We start from the raw sequence: 25418 nt of genomic DNA on the forward strand, positions 1-25418 counted from the left end.
GACGTCCCTTCAGTGTGTCTGCTATGGTAAAGTTAATAAATCGGGAACCAATTTCGCGAAAGTCATATGGATGGGTGTGTTTGTTGATTGGAATGATTGAATAAGCTTAAAACTTTCAACAGGTAATTTGCGTTTAGCAGTTTTAGGTTTTGTTGTTAAGTTTATAAGTAAGGATATAATCGCTTGGTAGTCCAAAACGTCCTATCCATTGTCTATATAAGTTTGCACAAATGATTTGGCAAATGTCACACCGTCACCGACTAGATACAGACTTTAAGGTACATATTCTCGAGGGTGTCAGGACGTTTCGCCCCACACCAGTACATACCACTACCAGTTCGCCCCAATACACGTACATACCGCGACCAGTTCGCCCCAATACACGTACATACCACGACAAGTTCGCCCCAATTGACTCACTGTGTAAACTGTAAAGTGCCGTGAATGCAGTGCATGCGGTCATATGGCCAATCAATACAACTTCCAATTGTTTGCATTTATATTCATGTATTATGGAATAATCAATGCGACCTATTCATATAATAATAATTAATACGGTATTATAGTAAAAATGATAGTATTATTATTATTTTCTTATGATAACAATAAAAAATAACTATCATTTTAATATTATTAATAGTACTAGTATATATTAATCATATCTTAATTATTATTATATTATTGAATCACTTTACATTGTGTTGTTTAATTTGTTTATTTACTGTAGGCCTATGTCTTTGTAAACAAATTTGACGGTGTTCTATGAATTTTATGCCATTAAAATGTATTTTTGTATTTTATGAATTTGTCATGTTTTTACAATCCAATGTTCGTAACTAATACAATTTGTATTTTCAGTAGACAGTATGCAGTGCTGTTTTTAAATAAATGTTGAGTATTTGTAACAATTTGGCTGGTGATATATATAAGCGTGTAATGCTATGAATTTGTTTAGAAACCCTTGTGATTCAGCCCCGAGATTCAGTTGAGCTGACTATGTTTATGTTATGAAAACATTTTATTTTTGATCATGTACTTTTCCATCCATATGGGTTTTTGTTACTTATCTATTTTATCGAGTATGTTTTTACGACCCGAGAATTACGGGCGTGTTTTGAAATTGTGACGTAGGCCTATATTGGGAGGCACGCGAAGAAGAAAAAGTTGGGATTTTGTTTGCAAAACTGATTAAAGCCCAGTAGGCCTTCACGATATCTTTGCAAAACGAATTAATCTGCAAGAAATATTTTGTACATAAACATTATGTAGCCAGAGGTTTCCAGTGATATAAAAATCTCAACTTTTTTGAGAAAAGTGGGGATGAGGCTGTGGATCACGAAATGCCCCTTTAATACGATTTCGGTCAAATTTTAATTTGGTTATCCTTTGGTAAAATATTATTAGTAACGAGCTCCTTTACCCACATCCAAAGACCCGTCCTTCTTTTTTTCACGCAAAAGGCAAATTTTTGCTCCCAAGACCATTTTGTGGGAAAAGTCCTATAATGTTCAGATCTGCAGGCAGCCAAAAGATTTAATGGTGTCTTGCAGTGCATGCAGCATGCGTTTGAACGTACATACATTATTATATATCATCATGCATGGTACTGTATACTTTTAATGTAGGAGTGGGATTTTTGACGCTCTAGGCATATAACGCTTAACAATAACACCCTCCACACCCTGCCCGCCCCCCACACGCCCCCCCACATACTGAAGCTCACCTTCATTCAGCAGTATAAACACACTGAAATTCTAGAAGAATTGAGCGGAAATGAAAAATGTCACTTTTAGCACATAAATCTGAATTCTTTCTCCAATAATTCAAAATGGAAAATCTTTCCCAAATAATTTTGTTTCTTTGCTTGGTTAGCTATTCTCTATACAACCACACCCGTATACCCCCCCACACACACCCCCACACCCCACACACACACAACACACATCGTCATGATCGGTCACCCATATACTCAAACTTGAAATTTAGGCAGAAATGGAAAATCACTTTGACACTTTGACAAATGTTATTGAAATCTAAAACCAAAGAAAACAACAAGATATTTATTTTAATTTAAGACCAGAGGAAAAAGCTGAACTTCTGGTATGGAAGAATGGAGTTTCCAACATTAGGCCTACTCATGATATTAAATGGTGTCTTCCATGCATGCAGCATGTATTATAGACATTATTATATCTTCATGCATGGTAATGTATCCGGTAATGTATAGGCTACTTTTCATGCAAGAATATTATATTTCAGGTATATTTTATTAAATGTCATAGCAGTATTAAAACACTGAATTGCGACACAATTTACAATTTATAAACATCAAAACTTACACATTGATTAATACAACATAAAAATATATATCTATGTACAATTTCAAAGTAATATACCGTATTACTACATCAAAAAAAAACATATTTAAAAGAAAAAGGAATTATAAAAACACAATTAAAATCAAATTCATAAAAAGTCAAAGAGGTAAGAGTAGTGCACTGGTAGGGAGCTCAATTATTGCACAAAAAAAACTTTCATATTGATTGAATTTTATAATGATACATGAATATTGCACACTGTTTTAGTGAAAGGTTTTCACTGAGAATATACAAGCTATTAAACTGCACTTTAATAAAAGTTAAAGGACACGGATGAAAATAATGCAAACAGCTAGCACAACAAAAATAAGTAATTTAGGAAGTATAGGAGGGGAGTTCATTTAAAAGACTGGTAAGATAGGGCAGTGGGCTGTTCTTGAATCGGTCAGTTTTGAATCGGTATGGTTTGAATTTTGCTTGTTTACGGAGTTGCATACTTGATCTGAACTTAGAGCAGGGGAACCACCTTGAAAATCTTTCAGAGCTGCTAGCTTTGATAGCAAATTCCTTGCAGATATGAATTCTACGGTCCACCACAGATCGAAGGTAGAGGACTTCCAATGCATCAGAGTAGGTTGTATAATCTGATGAAAGGATGCAACGCATACACGCTTCTGAATCTTCTCAAGGTGGTTCACCTGCTGCTGAGTGAGGCCAGCACTCCAGAGTGGTGCAGCATACTCTAGACATGGGCGGACATAACCTTTGTAAACGGTAAGGAGATCTTCTTTGTCAAGCCCGGCTCCTTTCAGTTTTCTGAGCATGAACAGCTTTCTGTTGGCCTTAGTGTACATTGTATTTACCTGACCCTCCCACTTCAAATCCTTATCAATGATAACTCCAAGTAGTTTGACCTTATCAACAACCACAAGATTCTGACTAGAAATACGGACTTCCACGTTGGGAGCAGGTTTTCTACCAAAATGGACTTGCATGACCTGACATTTTGTAGGATTGAGCATCATCTGATTATCAACAGTCCATTGGTGCAACGAGTCCAGGCTTTTCTGGATCTTACTAGGTTTCCCATGGCCCCTGCTTTCACCTATGGTCAGGTCGTCGACATATTTCCATACGTGTGTGTCCGATTTCTTGTCATTTTCTTGGGCACTGTTGATAATACTTAAAAATATTATTGGGGCCAAGATTGTACCTTGTGGAACCCCTCCCAATAAAGTTTCCCATTCAGACAGACTATTTTTATACTTAACTCTTTGTTGCCTACCAGAAATGAAGTCGACCACCCACTGCACAATAGATGGTGACACACCCATGCTCAGGAGATTTGAAACAGCAATGCTGTGGTGATGACATCGAAGGCTTTTGAGAAATCTGTTAGTACCAGCGTACTGATTGTACCAGATTTCTCAGCCTCCGAGACCAACTGGTGGTAAACATCTATCAAGCAGTGGGTAGTCGACATACCTTTCTGGTTGCCATATTGCCTCTCATCGACCTGGGATTGAATAGAATCAACAACAAATTTGGAAACCTTGCCTTCAGCTATTTTGGCCAAGTTTGATGTAAGTGACACTGGTCTTAATTTGTCAATTGAAGGGGGTTTCTGACGTTGCAGGCATACTAAACCTTTTAAAAACAACTATTTTTATACACCCCTCCACCCCAAGTTACACAACGCACACCTTCATGAACAGTATTGAACAAAATAAAAGAATTGAGCGCGGAATTGGAAAATGTTACTTTTGCGCGCATAAGGGACTGATCGTTATTTACGGCAGGGGGGGGGGATGGGTGTTTTGGCAAAAATATCGACAAAAAATTTCGCGTTCCCCCTCGCGTCCGCTCAAAATTTTCGCGTTCCCCCTTGTTTTCCCAATTTTCTCTATTTAAAATTTAACATTCTCCCCTCCTGGTTCAACTAAAAATTTTAGGTTCCCCCCTCAAGACCACAAAAAATTTCGTGTTCCCCCTAAATTTACCCATTCCCCCCCTGCCATAAATAACGATCGCTCCCTAAATCCGAATGTGTTTTCTTTCCGCTATAATTCGAAATGGAAAATATTTCCCATTTAATTCTTTTACAACATAATATAGGCTAAAGCCACGATTTCTCCATGTTACTGAAATTAAAATTCCGTGTTACAAATTGGACGATTTCCGTGATTTTCCGTTTTCCAATAATTATAAAGCACTGAAAATTGAAAACAAACATGTTTTATAAGTGTATTTTGTATTACCCTTTACTGTAGTAGGCCTAGAATTAATGCTAAAATGGGTTGTTTAATGGTTGATTACTGCCAAATAATCACTTTTCTTTGTTTTATTTTGCAAATCAACACAACAGTTAGACATTTTACACAGTTTTTACAATTTTGTGGCATTTTCAAATTTCCGTGGCAAACCCGATTTCCGTGAATTTTTCCGTATCACGGAGAAATCGTGGCTTTAATATAGGCCTAATACAATATTTCACACAAGAGATATTCAATATATTTATTCTCTGAGAACAAACTTTTTCTTCTTCAATTTTGTTTTTATTTTAATAATGTAAAAAAAGGGCGATAGCCTATTTAATGTTTAAAAATGTCAAAGCTTACATTGAACTCTGCCAAATTAATTATGTTTTTAAGATATTGGAGCTACCATGGGTAAAAAATCCAATTAATGGAACAATTTTGTGTAACGTGTTTAGGTGCTGTGCAATAATTATGAGCCCCCGGGTAAAATTTCCAAACGGCTCACCAAAAATCGCTTGCCCCCCCCTCTCGGCCCGCCAAAAATCGCTTGCCCCCCCCTCTCGGCTCGCCAAAATTCTTTACCCCCCTTGAACATGTCAAATTTTTGGGATCCCAAATTGCAAACCTCAAATGGTCTAGATGTATGTTGCGAGCCCAGCGAGCAGGACAATTTGCATATTTAAGTGTTTCCGTGCTGTTTTCCTAAGCCTTTTAGAGCGTTTTATTAAAAAGCGCCCATGAATTGCGTGCCAAAATTGCTTGCCCCCCTCTCAGCTTGCCAAAAATGCGGTCATTGGTATTTCGGGGCAAAATTGTGATATAAAATTGGATCGATTGAGCCCATTGGTCGAGAGCATGGTACCAAGATTTTCAAACGCCATGGCGTTTACTCAGAACAACAATTTTGCGTATCCGCCACTCTGTCGTGTTCATAACGATATAATCATGATATTCCGGGAATAATTATGCCAGCTTATGTATTAGCGTATGATATAAATCAATAAAATAAAACATCATCGAGTTAAAACATCCCGCCTTAAAATTGTTGGCATATTGAGAGGATTAGGACACATCGTACAATGTAAGATGTCCCGTGGTGTTTAGACTATGCCATAGTAGAATTTTATTAAAAATATGTTATTATTAGGGGCTGTGCAATAATTATCAGCCCCGGGAGTAAAATTTCGAACGGCTCGCCAAAAATCGCTTGCCCCCCTCTCGGCCCGCCAAAACGCTTGCCCCCCCCCTCACGGCCCGCCAAAAATTCTTTGCCCCCCCCCCCCTTGAACATGCCAAATTTTTGGGATCCCAAATTCCAAACTTTAAATGGTCTAGATGTATGTTATGAAAGAGCGTGAGCAGGAAAATTTGCATATTTAAGCGTTTCCGTGCACGCTTTTCCTAAGCCTTTTTAAAGCATTTTATTAAAAAGGCGCCCCGTGAATGCGTGCCAAAAATCGCTTGCCCCCCCTCTCGGCTTGCCAAAAATCGCTTGCCCTCCCCTTTCGTCTCGCCAAAAAATTCTTGTCCCCCCCCAATTTTACCCTCCCCCCAGGGCTCATAATTACTGCACAGCCCCTTAGTCATGATGAACCCATTTCATTGAACTCAAAATTATACTGATGTTTATTAAAATTAAAGTATTCAATAGTAAAATGGTCATAAAGAGTTAAAAATATCAGACGATTAGTGGCAATAAAAGTAATTGAATGCAACATTATCTTGCATAATTATAACGGCTCACTTTAATACTGAACAATTCTGATTTTGGAATCTACCAGTTTATTGATAGCGAACCCCGAAATTTCGACTATGAACTTTGAATTGTAAGCAGAACTTTACCCCCCTGGACTTTGCTCTCTAAAAACACACTGTCAAGCATACTTGTTTATCAGTCCATTAACCACAAGTACGCGCTAGATGTTTGATGAGAGATTAACTTTGCGTCAGCACAAAAGCGCCAAAAATACCACAGACAGTTGTTTACGGTGTAGTTAATGGTAATGGCGCGGGCCCAGACGATTTAAACCATAGCGAGGTATGGGCGACCAATCACAAGGCAGATCCATTTAAAGATGCATTACATCATGGCCAATTTTAGTTAGGCCAGAAATTGGCCTAACTCTCCATAGAGTCCCGTGTTAAAAATCTTAACCACAAGGCAATGTCAGTAGTCCACTTGGGAAGCTAACAAACAGAGGGAGTAGGGTGACTGATCAGATGTGAAAATCTATCAATTGTGTACACATTAATTAAATCAGAGTTTTAAGCTTAAATACAATATCCAGAGTATGCACAATGGGCAAGTGGACTACGGGGTAGTCTACGTGGTGTTTAAATCAATCATAATTAGTCTGTGATTGACAGGCAAGTTGCAGAAATTAAGAACAAAATGAATCATGATAACTGTCAATTACAATGTACAATATATCTGAAACATTATAAAATTATGATTATATAATTAAAATAATAGCATTTCAATTAAAGATATATATAATAATAAGTTATTGTAAAAAGAGTTGTAACGCAGCATATCAAGCTATATGAGGATGAATATATAATTATCTGAGACTAATATTTAAAATTGTTATATCTTTGATTATTTTAGAACATCACAGTTTAGAATGACCAGAAAACTTTCCTGACAGTTGTTACTATAATAATATTTGGCAAAGAATAACCAAATTAAAATTTGACAGAAATCGTATTAATACTGGACTTTAACCAGTTTTGCAAACAAAATCATTGCATTTTTCTTCTTTGTGGCACTACCTCCGGGTCTTAATCAAATTGGGAGCATACTAGAGCCTACTTGTCAAGCAATCGATCGTACATCAGTGTGTAAGGCACACGGCACGCGGCCCGGGACTTGTCAAGCAAGGTACGCCCGTCGGTGTGTTCTGGCACTTTTATGCTTTGGTCACGGTACCATTGATTGAACCAGGATTGAACACATATCACACCCGGCGTTTTCGCGGAAGTGGCAGCAAATATCCGCCGCTTACACGCGGTGCAAAAAGCGGGCAAAATTCAGTGCACAGCTCGGGTGCACAGCACGGAACCCACAAAACATCTCAAAGCTGCTGCTGGCGTTTGTTTTGCTAGTTGTTCGCATTTATCTATGAAAATATATTTTTTTCAGTCCTTTTAATTGTTTCATTAGGCTGTCAAAGAAGATCTTCTCTGATTTAATATGTTTATAGGACTGCAAGTTTTGAAAGTTTTGAACATCTCAAACTTATTTTAACTGAGTTTGAGTCGGTAAAATAAAAATACACAAAACTCGCAAGAGTAAGAGTTTTTGTTGTTTTTATTTTCTTTTATATAATGTTTTGTTTTGCCATATATTATATAAATTATTACACTGGCGATGTATAAGTAATTTACATCATGTTTAACACTACTAGTACTATGCACGCTTCTGACACGTTATACACGGTGAGTCAATTGGGGCGAACTGGTCGTGGTATGTAATGTGTATTGGGTGAACTGGTCGTGGTATGTAATGTGTATTGGGTGAACTTTTTTGGGGCGAATAGGTTTCGGGGTGAGACGTCTCGCATTCATTTCGAGGTGCATAACAGACACCAAATTTGTGTCATAACAAACACCAAATTGGTGTCGATGACCTGACATGCATGCATTCTTTTGTGATGGTCTTTCAATTTGTGCCGAGTGTCCTTGGCAGACTTGACTATGCTTCAGTGGTCATGAAAGGATTCAATAGATAACCTCTGCCCCACTAATCCCCAGCTATTGTCTGAAATTGCACCTCGGAAGATATATTATAACAACTCAGTCCCTCAAATGATAGTCATATAACGACCAAAAGATAAATGACTGACTATCATTGAGGACTGAGTTCCGCAGTCTAGTCACCGACAATGCATTTCATTGATTTGTCATTGTTGACATGTCATTGTCATTGACTTGTCATTTTGACAGTCATTCATTCACTCATTCATTCATTCATTCATAATTCGGTTCAGACTTGTTGAACTGTTTTAGTTCCCCACTCCCCAGCATGGCAGTGGTACTGTAAATGTATAGCCTACTATTACATGTACAATGTAGTTAACTAGACGTTCGCCTTTCGTACGGTATCTCTTTCCTTGTTGGAAAGGTATAACGTTGAGGAGATAGGAACATGTACAGAAGATCCGGGACCTACTCTGCCATGTTTGGCTGAGTAACGGTACATGAACACGGTCTTTTGTGCCTATGTAAATTAGTCATTGTGTAAAGCTGTGTTTATACCCAGACTGAATCATTGTCGCTAACCACACAAGTTATGTGTGCAATTTTAGAGAACGTTGACCGACAGAGGGTGTCAATATAGGCCTACGTGTCGCTTTTGAAAAACAGCGAATCATGCGCATGCTCAGCAGGCAAATACGACGGCGATTTAGTACACTGACCATGCGTGCGATTCAGGTTTCTCCGAAAGCGATTGAGTATAAATGCATCTTTAGAAATGACCGGCGATTGCATGTGTGTTCTCAAGCGGGTTTTATCATGTTAATTAGTGACCTCGATCAAGCATTGAAATGCTGTCATTTTTTGTACTGGATCGTTCAAGCATCTCCAACAATTTTTTCAATGTAAGTGCCTCTGGCCCTAGTAGAAGTAAAAACGGATACTATGGCCAGAGTTCTAGGGCTAGTAGTTAACATGAATTCATGATTTGGATTTGGTGTTAGATTAATATCGTACGAATTTACGGTACCGAATCAATCACGGTCTTTAGGCAGGATTTGAAGGTTTGGGTGTGTAAATTTTAAAAAACTGGGTGTGTAAAATTAAGATATGTGTTTAAAGTATAAGCCATGTGGGCAAATTCTGGGTGTGTATCAGACATAGACTGTAAGGTACTAATTTCGAGGAGCATAACAAACACCAAATTGGTGTCATAACAAACACCAAATTGGTGTCGTATGACCTGACATGCATGCATTCTTTTGTCGAGAGTTGACATGGTCTTTCAATTTGTGCCGAGTGTCCTTGGCAGACTTGACTATGCTTCAGTGGTCATGAAAGGATTCAATAGATAACCTCTGCCCCACTCCCCAGCTATTGTCTGAAATTGCTCCTCGGAAAATATATTATAACAACTCAGTCCTCAAATGATAGTCATATAACGACCAAAAGATAAATGACTGACTATCATTGAGGACTGAGTTCCGCAGTCTAGGTGTGTATACAAATTTGGGTGTGTAAAACACTCCCTACACGGCTGGCTGCCTAAGGGCCATTGTACGGAATATTAAAATGCGCTGTTGCCGAATTAACTTCAAGTGTCATGACTCATTACACAAGTCTTAAGAATGATATATATTTAAGGAATTGGTACTTGATGATGTATTGATCGATGGAAGTATCTAGTACTATCCCCAGTACTATCTGCATGTATGTACATTGCAATAGACTAGTTACACAATGTATCTAGCTGATTGTGTGATCAGGAAAGCAATACGCCAATCTGATTGGCAATCATTTGAAAACTAATTCTGAAGGGACACAGGTCTCATATTTTGTTGAATAAAATGTTGTATCATTTAGAATTAGCATTGTATTAAAAAGTTCAGATGTGCCGGAAGTTCTTTTATTTTTATTTTTTTAAATCAAATACAAAATCAACATGCCGAAAGTATTGGGGTTATTTTTACGTACAGATTTTTTTCTTGCCTTTCAAATTTTCTATATTTGAAGGTTTGTTGTAGTATGGTAACTGAATTTGCTCATTTTGCTGTGTATTATTTTCTCATGATATTTGAAGGGATCATTGCTTGTCAACAAGATGGCTACACTCGGTGATTCAGGACAGATCAAGGAGGGTTTTCTTTGCCCCATCTGTATGCAAGACCTGAATTCCGTATATCAACTGCAGTCACATTTTGAAGATGTTCACGGAAATGAAGATAGTGCTATGTTACAGCAGCTCAAGGTAAGGCCAATGAAAGTCACATTTTTTTGCTGAAAGATGAATCAACTCTTTAATTATTCATTATTTAAAAGGGCATTTCGTGATCCACAGCCTCATCCCCCACTTTTCTCAAAAAAGTTGAGATTTTTATATCACTGGAAACCTCTGGCTACATAATGTTTATGTACAAAATATTTCTTGCAGATTAATTCGCTTAGCAAAGATATCGTGAAATTTGAATTTCGTTCTGGTGCACCAGAACGAAATTACAACGCATTGTCTATGGAGCTGTGTATACACATAATCATGCATAACTCGCGAACGCAAAATCGGAATCAACTGAAATTTTGGGAATAGGTTTATTTCGTGGATATCTAATGAAAAATGACATAAATAGAGGATGCTAGGATCACGAAATACTCCTTTAACACATCAAGTCTTCCTATCACGCTTTAATAAGCCATGTCCAAAGGAAGAAAATGGCAGGGCAATAAACTCAATACATGTATTTACTATACAGTAAGCCAAAAAAATTAAGGTACCAGTTACGTTCACCCCCTGTATATCCTAAACAAAGGCAGATATATCATAATTGGAACTAACAGCCAATTAGCTGCATCCTTTAGCTCGAATTTAAGACCTCATTCGTTGACATTGTTCAAGAAATAAAGACACGACGAACCAAAAACCCAAGGAAGATGCAGATTTAAAAGTTGCAGTTTGCCACATTGCATGCCCTATTGATTTGTACACAAAGCGTTCGCGAACAAGATAACTAGTGCTGTGCTTTTGTCGTGCTTTAATTGATTAGAACACAAAAGTGCAACTTTTTATTTTGTATCTTCATCAGGTTTTGGACTACCGTTTCTTTAATTCTCAACCAATATCAACAAATAAGGTCTTAGAGTACAGGCATCAGCTGCTTGTTTTAATTTTGACACATTTGTCTGTATTTAGGATATACAGGAGTGAACACAACTGCTACCTTAATTCTTTTGCTTATTGTATAGCTGGATGCAAGCTGCAAGGTCTTAGCCAGCCATACGTCTGCCATGCTAATCTAATTTTAGATGGGTAGATTTAATGGATTATACAGATGTGATAGCTATAAAACAGATGATTTTAAGGGCATTATGAACTTGGGGTTTTTTTTGGGACTAATTCAAAGTGACATGTAAAGGCTAAATCAGGACATATTTGAACCCAGTGACCCTTCCATGGGTATAGACAAGTTGTTTTATATTTGAGGGTCAAATTATGGTATAGATTGGATGGGTGGTTTCTGATTTCTGGCTGGCTAAGACCCTGGCTGGATGGCACTACCCAAGTGACTATACATGTAGCTCTTCAACCCTATAGAAATAGGAAGGGTCATCATTTCCCATGAAATGTCTGGAAGTAAAGTAAATGCTGACTACATGGATCAAATCCATGGGTTCCTTCCTACAGTCACCCATGGAAAACAGGGTACTGAAAACCAGTACACCATACCATGTTCATATACACACTGTAGGCCATGAGTTAGTTTGTTTACATTGCAGTAATTCCCTCAGAATAGTCAATACAGATTCCAAATAGATAAAACTTACCTCAAATCAGTTTAGTTGCCCTTAATAACTCCAAATTGACATAACATTGAATTTTATTTGCTCAATTTCATACCAATATCAAGGAAAACATGGTTTTGTTATTGCAAAATAACATGGAAATCACACAGGGTCATATCTGGTCATTCCAGTAGGCCACTTGAGGTAATCAATATTGGTACTTGAATGGCATGACTCAGTGACTTTCTGCTCATTGTAAGACTGATAGTGTTGTAAACTTGATTGCATAGTAACATTAAAATTGCCAATTGATATCCTTTGTATTTGAGTTGTCAGTTGATGGTATTAGAACTGTCATGGATGTAAACATTTAAAAAAATGTCAACAAAACATGCCACTGCAGAACTCTATGCCTGTATGTGTGTGTCCGATGACACAAATGCTGACCTACTCTGTGCTGCACATATAATACCATTATCAAAATGTTGCACTTTATTCACATACACAGGGTTTCTTTGGTAAAGCTAAAGCCAAACTCCTCAAGAAAGATGAGTCTGCAGAGGATCTTCTGAGGTTACAGCAAAGAGAATTGGAGGATGAAATCAACACTGGTGCTACATTCTCTGAGGATCGCAAGGGAGGTTTGGCATCGCCATTATGGGAAACTCAAGAACTTGGTGAGTTACACTAGGAGATGTAAACGTACATGTGCGAATGAAAATTACTTCTCATTAAACTCATCTGGCTAGAATCAAATATACTGATTGCTTTAACTTTTAAAAATGGGCATGATTTTGCCTGACCATGTTCAGGAAAAATCTATTTTATGAGAATTTTTTGTCTGATTCTCAATGAAATTTACTCTCTGATCTGTGGTTACCCATCTCAGCACTGGATTAGTTTGAATACATCTATGGCATCAAACTTGAAGGACTAGTAAACACAAAGTGCCAGCAGCGTTCTGAACAAATGTTGAAAAGCAAAATATTGTTAATTAGGCTTTATTAATATTATTTTACACAGGAAACCCTTTGTGAATGTACATCTGATAATTTGTTGCTTGTGCATATAGTAAAAACAAACTAACAAAACATTTAATGAACAAATAAAAGTTCCAAGTATAGAACACGACATTGATAAGAATCAAACACTGGTTTCTGAATTAATCATTACATTTTCATAATTTTAAAGAAATTTTAGCATTTGCAGCAAAATGAGCAGATATTATCTCATGAAAATATGAGTCTTTGTGAATTGAATAGGATGAAATTTATATCCTGAAGTGTTTCAGAGAAAATTTTATATTGCAAGTCACAGAGAAATTGCAGAACTTTTGAGTCCAATCTTTGCTTTGAAATTTAGATACACAGATCTGTTCTCAATTTCTGCTATAATTATATGTTCATAAACTAACAATTCTGTAATCAGATCCTTGACCTCAATTGTAATGATAACAAATTCATTCAGATCATACTGATAAAAAAAGTGGAATATGGACAAGTAAATAATAAAGTAAAATTATCTACATCTAATCATGCATATTTGATTTATAGTTGCTGAATGGAAAACTGTTTGTTTTGCATAGCTTTTGTTCTTTGATCTTCTTTTTAAATTTGATTTAAGGGGGTACTACACCCCTGCCCAATATTGTGCCTATTTTTGCATTTTTCTCAAAAAATATAGCGCATTGGTGACAAGTAAGATATGTATATTAATTATTATAGGGGCAAGGACTACAACTACTGCACTGGAAATTTTATTTCAGCACAGGTAACAGTTGTGGAGTTACAGTCAAAAATGAGGGACAACCAATATTTGATCAATAAATCAATAACTACTCGTCTTGAGTTGCTGAATTTTCAGTGCAGTAGTTGTAGTCCTTGCCCCTATAATTTACATATCTTACTTGTCACCAATGCACTATAATTTTTGAGAAAAATGCAAAAAAGCACAAAATTGGCCAGGGGTGTAGTACCCCCTTAAAAATATCATAATTGTTAAGATTAAAAACAAGTCTGATACCTACATGTCCCAATTAGATAAATTGAAAAAAAAAATTTTTCACTTTGATGAACACTCAAATATTTTTTAAAAAAATTCTCAAGTGCAAGTTTGCCAAACGCAGGTGAAATTTCATAACGAGGGAATCAAGTTTCAAGGCCAATTAACTGACAAGATTAGACTGCTTAAAAACCAGACTGTCAGGAAGCTGAAAGTTCATCATACAATTTTCAGCTTCCTGCCAGTCTTTCCTGTAATTTGACACATTGCTGACATTAGAGCCATGTTCTAACATTAACATTTCCCTAAAAGATAGATTTGTATCCCAGATTTGTATTTCTTTTCCACAAAATGTTAGTTTTTGCTCTCAGATATTGACCCGAACAGATCACATGTTGGCTAGACAAAGAAAATTGCTATTTACATGTAATATCGCCAATGTGCGTCACTATGTCTATCGTGACTGAGTTTGGTCCTTTTGATATGACCTTCCCGCATTCAGTATACGTACAGTGTTATATATGGGTAATAAACATCTCAAAAAAAGTAACTAACCCCCCTTAAATAATAAACATTATTCAAAAACAGGTGATTGTACATGTATTACAAATTGCATTGGAAGCAGAATTTATTTCTGCACATTTTCACACCTCATTTGCAGCAATTGACTAAATATTGACGTCACAGGGTACATTTAAATCAATGTAACCCAAGATTTGAAAGTTGCAGTAAATTGTATTGATTTTGTATTCAGTGTAACGGAAGGAAATCTGTGTAATGATATCTGAGTCTTTTTGTATTGTAAAAATTTGTATGTAAGTGGAACTTTCAAATCTGGACCTCACTACATTAAACTGACCTGTGTTTTATTGTTTTCTAGGCTATCGCATCAAATGAGGTGTCAAAATGTGCAGAAATAAATTCTGCTTCCAATGCATTTTACAGATTTGTAATACAATAGCCCCTTTTTGAATAATGGCCATTATTTAAGGGGGTTAGTTACTTTTTTTTCAGATGTTTACTATACGTGTTAGACTAATATTTCAATCGTAACAATTAGACAATGGATTCAGTCATATTATTCAAAATCTAAAATTTTGAAGGGTATATTAGTTAATTAAAGTACATTACAATCATGTAAAAATTAGAATTTTGACAAGGCAAGGGTCCAGGATTCAGACCCTTGAAAATTGGCTAGGACCCTTGAAATTTCAAGGCAAGAGTCCGGAGGACCCTTGGATTTTTTTCTTATTTCGAGGCCTGGATCACATGTCCGGATAATAGAGATAAAAGAGGCCCGGATAAGGGAGGTTGGATTGTATTTGGATAATCTATGTGATTTCACCTTTTATTTTCACTATTTAATCTATTCTAGTACAATATTATTTCCATTTCAAAGGTGCCTCTACCAATCACTTTGACTACTTCAAGAGGAATCGTAGCTCCAAGGTGGACAATTTTGTGGTGGAAACCAACAAACTGATGATCCGACTGGAAAAGTTAGTCAACTACAGCCAAGAAGCAAACAAAAGAAAAGGTTTGGAAATCTCTTTGTGTGCTCTGATTCTCTGTTCATTTGTGTGTGCATTAGGCTATTCCATTTAGAGTGCACACTCTCCCTGTGGAAGATTTTGGAAATATCTTGTACAGGGGGAGTATGAATTTCAAATGAAATGAACCCATTAGGCAGCTCCATTTGGATTTCATGCACCCTCTGAGAAAGGTTTAACTTGAATCTTCTACTGAAGGATGGTGTGTTTCAAATAGAGCTACTAATGTTTTCATTTTATTTGAAAATCATACTCCACCTGTAAAAGATATTTTCAAAATCGTCCATAGGGGAGTGTGGATATTGATTGGAATAGCCTTTTTTTGTGTGTAGTAAAAACTTCTTAAAACATGAGGAGAAAAAGTTAAAACTGGGGGCAGTCCTTGCATACAGCACTTGATGTTCCCCTTTTTTTCCAGTCTGTACTCCCCATGGAATGATGTACAGAAGTGGAACTGCAAAGATTGGGAACCACACAACCAGTTAGCCATATGGCATTAGCTATATTTCAGTACATTTTGATACTTTTAGGAATACGTTTAGGGGATTTGCTGATGTACATCAAAAATTAATTACTTTCAAATGTTGGTACTTTTTGTTTTTCAGATTTTGAGAAGAATGTGGTTCCATGGGTCAAGGACTCCGATTATAAGTTCTGTCCAACATGCCACGATGGCTTCAACCTGGCAATGAGACGTCATCACTGCCGACTCTGTGGCAACGTCATGTGCAACAAGTGTTCACGATTCTTTACCAAACAGTTCTCAGGTATGTATGGAGGATGAAATCCAATGTTGCCCTTTTTTCTTTTTTGGTGATAACTTTTTTGAGCTACTTGTGAATAATATGGAAATATGACAAAAATGTTACAGCATAATCATTCAAATCCAAGGGTGCGATTGAAATGTTGGTGCTCTGTGGGCAGTTGCGGGCCTGTTCACTTACACATACGTCAGTCCTAATGGGTACTTGGGTAGACATCATAACATTACTGAATGTATCTCAATTTCCATAGTATAGGGTTTTGTGTAGTGCTTTTGCAACTATAAAATGACCTCTATCAGTTTCTGCTGCGTCAATTTCTTTATTCTTAACAACAACAACATAATCTGAGCAAATTTGACAGATAAATGTATTGCAATAAGAAATACAAAGTCTATTATTAAGGCTTTGTAATGAAAACCTGACAATTCCTGCCTGATTGATGCCTACATAGTTAGGCATAGTTGTAATTAGAGGTAAGAGACTTCCGAAGTTGGGACAGCCCTTAATATTATATGTACGCTTGTGAATTTTCTATATATTGCAGTTCAATTTGCAACGAAAATGGGCTATTCCACTTGAAATTCACACTACCCCTGTGGAAGATTTTGGAAATATCTTCCACAGGGGGAGTATGTATCTCAAATGTAACGGGTTAGTGTTAATCATTTTGAAACCCATACTCCCCCTGTATTGTGGCTTTACCAATATCTTCTACAACTGGAGCGAGTATTTCATATGGAAGTTACTCAATTGTATATTCTATTAAAAACTCATACACCCCTGCAGAAAACTTTAGCTAAATCTTCCACAGGGGTAGTGTGGATTTTAGATGGAATAGCCCAATGTAATATAATCTGTTATTTTTGATTTCTTCTGAAATTGTTACATGCAGGTGCTATCTTGAAGCCTACAAGAAAAAGACAAAGTACTGAGTTGGACCTATCTGGTATACCGCCTCCTGGTACAGAGGGCACGCTAAGGACCTGCCTAGTATGTCATGAGTTGATGATCAAGAAACTAAACGAGATTGAAGAGAAAACATCTAAATCTTTGTTCATCATGCTCTATGAGGTATGAATATCTGTAATGGCAATCCCCAGCATCTACTGATTAAGTTCTTAAACCCCATTGACCTACTGGCTGGATTATCAACCTATAGGAACAATTTCGATTGGTTAGAAAGAGGGCTATATCATCTATTGAGCCAATCAGAGATATGGTAAGAATAGTCAGTAGGGCTGAAGGAGATAACACTTAGAATTGCTTAGAGATCTAAACACATTGAAACCTTAGAATTACAGCTTAACAGGCATTAGAAAATTATTTATATTTGGGGTATTTAAAGTTGAACTGTATTATCAATGGTACACAATGTCTAAAATGGGACCTCTGCCCATGAGTCTTGTCACCTTTGTTTTACAAATATTCATGGTTATGTTGCACTGTTGTGAGTGAGTTGCAATAAATACACCCCAGAATATACACCCCTAAATCGTGCTTGGGGCATTTTTCTGGATCAATAAATGACAGCAATGTTTGTACCCTTATGCATGCACTTAAATCTCCTATGTTAGTTTTTATTTGTACATTTTTCTTTTATTGCAGAGGTTATGTGAAGTAAAAGCCCAAGTACTCACAGATTTACCAAGGTATAAGAAGATGTCCGCAGCTTTATGGTAAGTATACACCCAACCTTGTAACTATTAAAAATAGTAAATCTATCAAATGGTAAAAATTAATTCTTGCCTCAACATTTTTGTTGTGAGAACAGCATTTCAAAATGTAAAATTTTAAATCTGAGGGACAGCATTTTCGGAACAGGACGTAGTCACTGTGCTGTTAGAAAGGGAGGGGTTAATGCATTGACAATGGTCCCATGAATTAACATCATTTTTGGTATCACACAACATCTTAATATGCAACCTGCCATAGGGTGATTTATAACCATAGTGTATCACTTTTTTTCCTTTGTTGCACAGATGATGTAAGATAAAACAGATAATTGACCATGTTGCCTCAACAGAATGAATTTTTTAATATCCTGGCTTACCTTACAGGACTGGTGACCTCGGTTATGACTTCAGAGATGCAGAGCAACTCCGTCAGAAACTCTTGAAACTCTTTGAATTGGTGGATACACTGAGGTAAATTGTTCTGCATAGACTAACATTATGAAAGCAGACTATCTCGCAAGCTGTCTGAAACACACACATATCATTAAATACTTTCAAGTATCACTAGGAAACTGGATATAATGTTCTAAATGATACAAATCTGGAAATATTGATCTAGGAATGTGAACAACAATGCTGAAAGATTGTTTATTTTTTATTTTGATGTACTCTATATTGAAGTATATATCAATTCATAGACAATTTCAAACACTTCAGGTGTTCAACTGTTTTCTCCATCTAGCCAGTCGCAATCGTAATTCAAAAGAGTTACCTACCACAGGCGGATATTAAGTTGTAGCCCAGCAAAGTTGCAAACTTATAATGTCTCTAATCATGCAAAAGGTTATGGTAGATTCATTTCCTTCTGAGGTTTGGTCTTTGGAGATTGTGTCACAGCAGTCTGAGAAGAACATATTAAAAGAAAACTTTAAAAAGGATTTAATTTGGCGTGCTTTAAATTTAAAGTTCATGCATGCCATGACTAGCCTATATAAAATCTGTGAAATTGACCATGACTTATGATGTTGCATTAAGAGACATGGTGGGCTTGAGCACTTTTGAATATGATGCATTAATAAGCAGGGATGTCAACTCTCACGCATTGGCCGTGAGTCTCACGCATTGGGTCACTTTCTCACGGTCTCACGCCAAGGTAGTATAATCTCACGCCTAGGTAGTAAATCTCACGCAAAAAGCTGCAAAATGAGTAAAATCTCACGCATTGTCCAAAAATTTGTTGTACCTACCCCCCCCCCCGCTTTTCAGATTCTCGAGGCCGTGGCTCAAATAATCACATGTCAAATTGAACATTGTAGTCGGATAATCCCGGTACGCCTCTGTCTCACGCCATGCAATTCCAAAAAGTTGACAGCCCTGTTAATAAGTTTGTCTGAAATTGGACCACTGTTCATGAACTGAAACAAGCTCAATAGATTTGGTCAAACAAAATTTATGGTAGTGTTTTGTTTGTTTGTCACTTCTTATTTTCGTATTAGTATTAATTTATCTATCATAAATTTCACCTTTTTTTTTTAATCCGTCAGTAAGAAGATCATGATGAGTGAAGTGTGTCCCAGCAAGAATCCTACTCGTACATTCCAAAGACTCCAGCAGATGATACGCCTTCATTGTACACATTTCTTGCAGAAACATACTGCAGGTATGTAATATATTGGGCTATTCCAGTTGAAATCCATACACCTACTATGGAAGACATTACCTTAATCTCCCTTACAGGGTGTGTAGATTTCAAATGGAATCACCCATTAATGTATAAACCCCATTTGAAAGTCAATCTCCATATGAGAGATTAAGGCCATATCTTCCACAGGGGGTGTATGGATTGCAATTGGAATAGCCCATTTTCAGTGTTGCACTGTTAAAGGCAGGGTTGCCAAAAGATATCAGCCCGAATTGCGGGTCAAATAATCGTAAAGTCACCCAATTTTCCTCTTTACCTTTGGTTTCTATGGGGCAGGAAACTATCGGAAGTCGCGGGAGCCAATGTTGAAAAGTCGGTCAAATTTTTTCTTAACCATTAGTTTCTATGGGACAGGAAATTGTCAAAAGTCGCGGGAAAAATCTTCAAAGTCTTCAAAAGTCGTACATTTGGGCTACCAAATCGCGGGTTTGGCAACCCTGGTTAAAGGGGCATGTAAATGTATTCTGTGCAAAAGAGTTTGTCTTTACTGCGTCCAGAATTGTTTAATAAACATAAATCGGTTAATTTTATCCTAATAAGTTTTTCTTTTTGATCAAAGAACTCAAGTTATCCCTTGTGTAAGTCCACTTGTGTATCAGTGTGCCGTCAGCCAATCGTGGTTGCCAAATTTGACTCCTTTTGTCTTGTACCTGGGGGCAAGAAATCCAAAGACTTGTTATTTCTACACAAAAACACAATTTTCAGCTTATTCACTAGAAGGGTGAGAAACTACATGAGACCAGTTGTCACGAAATGAGCAGAACGTTGCCAGGGAAGAAAAGGAGATATGGTTCATTGTACATGTCAAAAACAATAGAAAACATAAGAATTCTTCATTAAAATATTGGCATTTGAAGACTTAATGATGGCACAAACCTGACAAGTTATATACTAAACTCCTCAAAAAAAGTTTGGAAACTTTCAAAAACGGCTGTATATCAGTGAAAACATTGTTGTTTCCTGTCACCTCATTTGTGACGATATCATATTCCACGGCTGAGTAACTTTCTTTGAAAAACAGAGAGGTCTCAAAGAAAATGTGCCAAACTGACCATTATCTGCGCTCATCTCATTGATTTAAATGAATGAATGAGTGGGTTAATGCATGAATAAAAGAATGAATGAAACATTATTTACAGCATATCATTTTGAATGAAAGATGCTAGGATGGGGTTAACAGTGGATTGAAATGGATTAACACAAGTCAATCTCTCTTACTCTTACTGGTCACTTCTTCATAGCGGTCATTTGCAAGAAAGTTCTAATCAACCATGGTCCGATTAACAGATCTGGATAAGGCTCGAGCTATTGGTCAGCTTGAGGCTAGCATACGCATACCTCCAGTAAATCAAGTTGCGGCAACTTTTGGAGTTTCCCGCAGTATGATCTCCAAGCTAAAAGCCAAGTTTCATCAGACCGAAGATGCCAATGTGAAATATCGATGACAGAAAATACCAGGCTGGTAGTAGTCAATGGAAATCTCAATGCAATCAAATATGAAGAAGACGTCCTTTAGCCAGTCGCAGTCCCATTTCTGCAAAACCTTGGACCGAACCCTGCTCTACAGGATAACGCTCGACCGCACAGGGCAAGAGTTGTAAATGACTTCCTGCAAGAAGAAGGAATTCAACGAATGGAGTGGCCAGTCCATAGCCCGGATTGAAATTCTTTAGAACATCTCTGGGACCAACTTGGTCCGGCTGTGCACACTAGAGTTACAGATCAAACCACCTTGGCTGGTTTAAGACAGATCTTGCTTGAAGAGTGGAATGCCATCCCTCAGGAGCGTGGCCAGGTTGATAAGATATATGAGAAGGAGAAGGAGATGCAATGCTGCTGTGAACGTGTATGGGCTCTCTACTTGTTACTGATTTTAGGTATGTGACGATTGGTTTAATGAAACAGTGTGATATTCCTTACTCATGTATACTGGTGCAAATGGCGCGGTGCAGGCAATGGCAGATTTGGCACATTTTGTTTGAGACCTCCTTGTCCTTCAAAGACAGTTACTCAACCATGGAATAAGTTATGGTGACAATTTGGTGTCATTTTTGACAAGAAAGAACAATGTTTGTATTGATATGAAACAATATGGAAATAGACTTCAAATGTTTCTGATATGTAGCCGTTTTACAAAGTTTCCAAACTTTTTTTGAGGAGTTTATTTTAAAGCTTAGAGCCAGAGAATATGAATCTGGACATAACTCCTTGCAGCTTTCCTCTCATTTTGTGGGAACTGGGAACAAATCTCTGGGAACATAATGAACATGCGATTATCAGAAAAGTAGAAGAAGTGTGGCTATGTGGCTAACAGTCTCCACATTTATCTTTAAAGGTGTGGGCATGTATTTCGACACCAGCATATGTTTTTAATACCCTATGCATAAATGAACTGGCAACTCTGGCGCCTACTGGCAGCACTTTTGCAGAGCTCTGTCAACTTGTGCCCATTTTACCATCTTAAGGGCACTTGTTATTGCAGTTGTTGCATCATACAATTTTGGAACATACACTGACTATTTTGTGCTATTTTTTCAGTTTGTGACATTCGTAATTTTGTGTACTTTCTTGAAATATTATTTAATTTCAACTTGGTTGATCTATGCACTACACTGCTACTGGTCACTATATATTGAACCAGTAATACTTTATTGAATTACTTGACTGGATTATTGATCTCTTTGATCACTTCATCATACTGTCAATGTATTCTTGTTGTTTCAGACTTTGAGCCTTTGCCTTCACCTGAAGAACTACATAAACTTCAGAATGAAAGAAGAATGGCAGCAACTAGACAAATAGCAGAGGAAAAAGAGGCAGCACTGGAAGCCCAGCAAAGGGAGAAAGAGAGGGAAAGAGAACGGGAAAGGGAGAGGGAAAAGGAAAGAGAGCGGGAGATGAGGGACAGGGACAAAGACGGATTTACATTCGGAGATAGGGACGGTACAAGAGAAAGTCGTTCGGGAAAGGAAATTCTCGAGACGGTAGGTGACCGGGTGAAAGAAGCATTCAAACAGCATTCTCGCACCCCTAGTTGGACATTGCCAGGCCGCAGTCGGACTGATACTAACGATTCGGTTGACTCCCAATCCAGTGGGTGGAAACCGAGTACGGTAGATCAAGACGAGGTGTTATCGCAATCTCAGGATCCTATGATCCAGCAGATGAAGATCATACAGAATTATATAGATCAAGCCACGCATGCTAAGAGATGGGATGAGGTCAACATGCTGGAAGCGAATTTGAAGGATTTACAGCTGGAGTATAATCAACAGAAACCTGGTGCTAGGTAACACACAGTAAACGTTTCAATGTGGATTATAATCTAATAGAAATGTACTTAATGCAGGCATGAGAATGACTTTTTGAAAAACTGCCTGAAAAAAGCATGTGAATTCAGCCTTAAAAACAGGCTGAAAAAATAAAAATGCATAAATTTGGACAACATAACTGCCTGAATTCAGGCAAAAGCCTGGAAATTCTCATGCCTGTTAATGGCTATGATCTGTGGATTGATATTACTCCTCTCAACACTGATCAGCAAAGATATCACACCCTTGTGAAGTTGTGCATGTGTTCATTTATAGCTATATATATCCATTGTACGATGACTGCTTCTTTTGTATCAATGATGCGCTCACGTCATGCCATTGCTACCATATACCGTAAAAACTGGATAGTTGGCATATGTGCTTACTATCGAGCGCTTTTGAAAACACGAAATTGTACCTAAGTCCGACGCTTTACCAACTGAGCTAATGTGGTTGAGACATAAATTTTCAGGTTTACTTGGTCGTACCGGGTGTCCCAAAAAAAGGTTACATGTAGGTTTTTGAAAATAATCTAAGTTAACGCCAACCAATTTAAATGTCCTTTTCATGACATAATCTATATAGCCTTTGCTAGTACCCCTGTGAATTTCAAGTTCACAACATGCGTATTTATCCCGCATTCCACACATTCCTGAGCGCGCTGTTTACCATGTGTATACGTGACGTGACATAAAGCAACACGAGGTTCACTGCCCGCGCAATGCATTTGGCGGGTCATTTGAATAGGGCAGCAGTAACATGGAAGAAGATGCAGTATTTTATTCTGTTGAACAGAGAATTAAACTTGTTCCATTTTATTTCGAGAGTTTAAATTCGGTCAGAAATGGACAATATTCCTACAATATAACAAAGCAGCGATTTGAAGAGACATTTAATATCGACGCTCCTTCTTGGCCAGCTTTACGAAAACTTGTTTTCAAGTTCAAAACGAAAGGACAGGTTACGAACCAGAATAAATACGGTTCTTGTAGACCAAGAACAGCGAGGACAGTGGACAATATCCAAAGAGTTCTGTCCACAGAATTTTGAGAAAGGATCTGAACTTTTTTCTTATCATATCCAGGTGAAGCAGGAATTAACTGCCGGAGACAAGCAAGAGCGTGTACTTTTTTTTTCTTTTCAGAATTTGCCTTCACACAAAAATATGCTCCTCTTGAACATGTTTAATGACCATTTTCCTTTGTTCATTTATTTGTTACCACTAAAAGTCAAGAAGCTCTTGAACTGATTTAATTTCAGATGTGCAATATTTAATTTGTCAATGTGTTTCTTTGCGGTGCAATAAGTTTATAATCGATTAAAAAAACAAGATAAAAATAAAATTTAATAAAGAAAACATGTGAAAACAAAAGTATGCTTGTGTTCAACTTTCGTTGTGTGATATTTTGACACCTCTGTCATCTTGCGCTCATAAGTTAAGTTTCTTTTAGGATACGGAGTTGAAACTTCGCAAACATTTACAAGAAGGATTAATTAATAATACCTGAGAAAATTACATCTTTTTGTTGTGTCATCGCAAAATACGGTCCATTTTCTACATGTAACCTTTTTATGGGACACCTTGTATATAACTATGTGTATCGATGATTTGCTCATCACCCTTTTTGTGGATGGGGCACTTCATGTTTGCATGTTTTAAAAGCGCTCGATAGTAAGCACATATGCTCACTATCAAGTTTTTACGGAATTAATCCTGTGCTGTTATATGATGTCATCCTGTTACGGTCCAAAGAAATACATTAGAATTATCTTTTCATTGAGTGAGTTTATTGCCATGATAAGGAAGGCTGTATATTGCATAGTTTGAATGCAAATATCCTGTACTACATAATTAATGACATGTACACTTATAACAAGTCTTTTCTGGTGGGTACTTATTAAAATTATGAAATGAAATTTACAAATGAGAATTTACACACATAAATATTGTGTATCAGAAGTCTAACTCATCATAATCCTAAACTGGAAAGTTTAGCAGATAATTTTATTCAGACATTTGATGGAATTCAGTCGTGGGGTAATTGCAGAATAAGAGGCACCCCCTCTGATTTACATTCTACTAATCCTAATACAATAACTCTTAAACTCTTGTACTACCCTAACCCAAAACTCTTACCCTAATCCTTACCCTATTCATAATTGAGAGTGGTGTCCATGTCCACAGGTGCAATGAAAAGGGTACAGTTAGAGAGTTATCACTCAAAAAACTCCGTATGGGCACTCTTATTTGCTTGAATACGGTACATCGTATTTGCACAGAAGAACTTAAGCAGCCAATTGCAACGTTACAAGTAGTCATTTAAGTACCAAAAAAGTACAAGAAATGTCAAAGTAAGTACTTAGAGTGGGT

General features: G+C 37.2%; 1 protein-coding gene across 1 annotated transcript; it reads left to right on the plus strand.

Moving 5' to 3' along the window:
- The first annotated feature begins 31 nt into the window (after nt 1-31).
- LOC140148271 (rabenosyn-5-like) lies at nt 32-23487 on the plus strand. The gene is made up of 10 exons (XM_072170166.1): nt 32-122; nt 10353-10520; nt 12555-12723; nt 15447-15584; nt 16203-16364; nt 17254-17432; nt 17967-18037; nt 18419-18505; nt 19579-19694; nt 22461-23487. Exons 2-10 carry the CDS (start codon nt 10374-10376, stop codon nt 23027-23029), a joined length of 1638 nt encoding a protein of 545 aa, XP_072026267.1. The 5' UTR covers nt 32-122; nt 10353-10373; the 3' UTR covers nt 23030-23487.
- The last annotated feature ends 1931 nt before the right edge of the window (nt 23488-25418 follow it).

This window comes from Amphiura filiformis, chromosome 3 (genome assembly GCF_039555335.1).
Source record: "Amphiura filiformis chromosome 3, Afil_fr2py, whole genome shotgun sequence".
Taxonomy (NCBI): Eukaryota; Metazoa; Echinodermata; class Ophiuroidea; order Amphilepidida; family Amphiuridae; genus Amphiura; species Amphiura filiformis.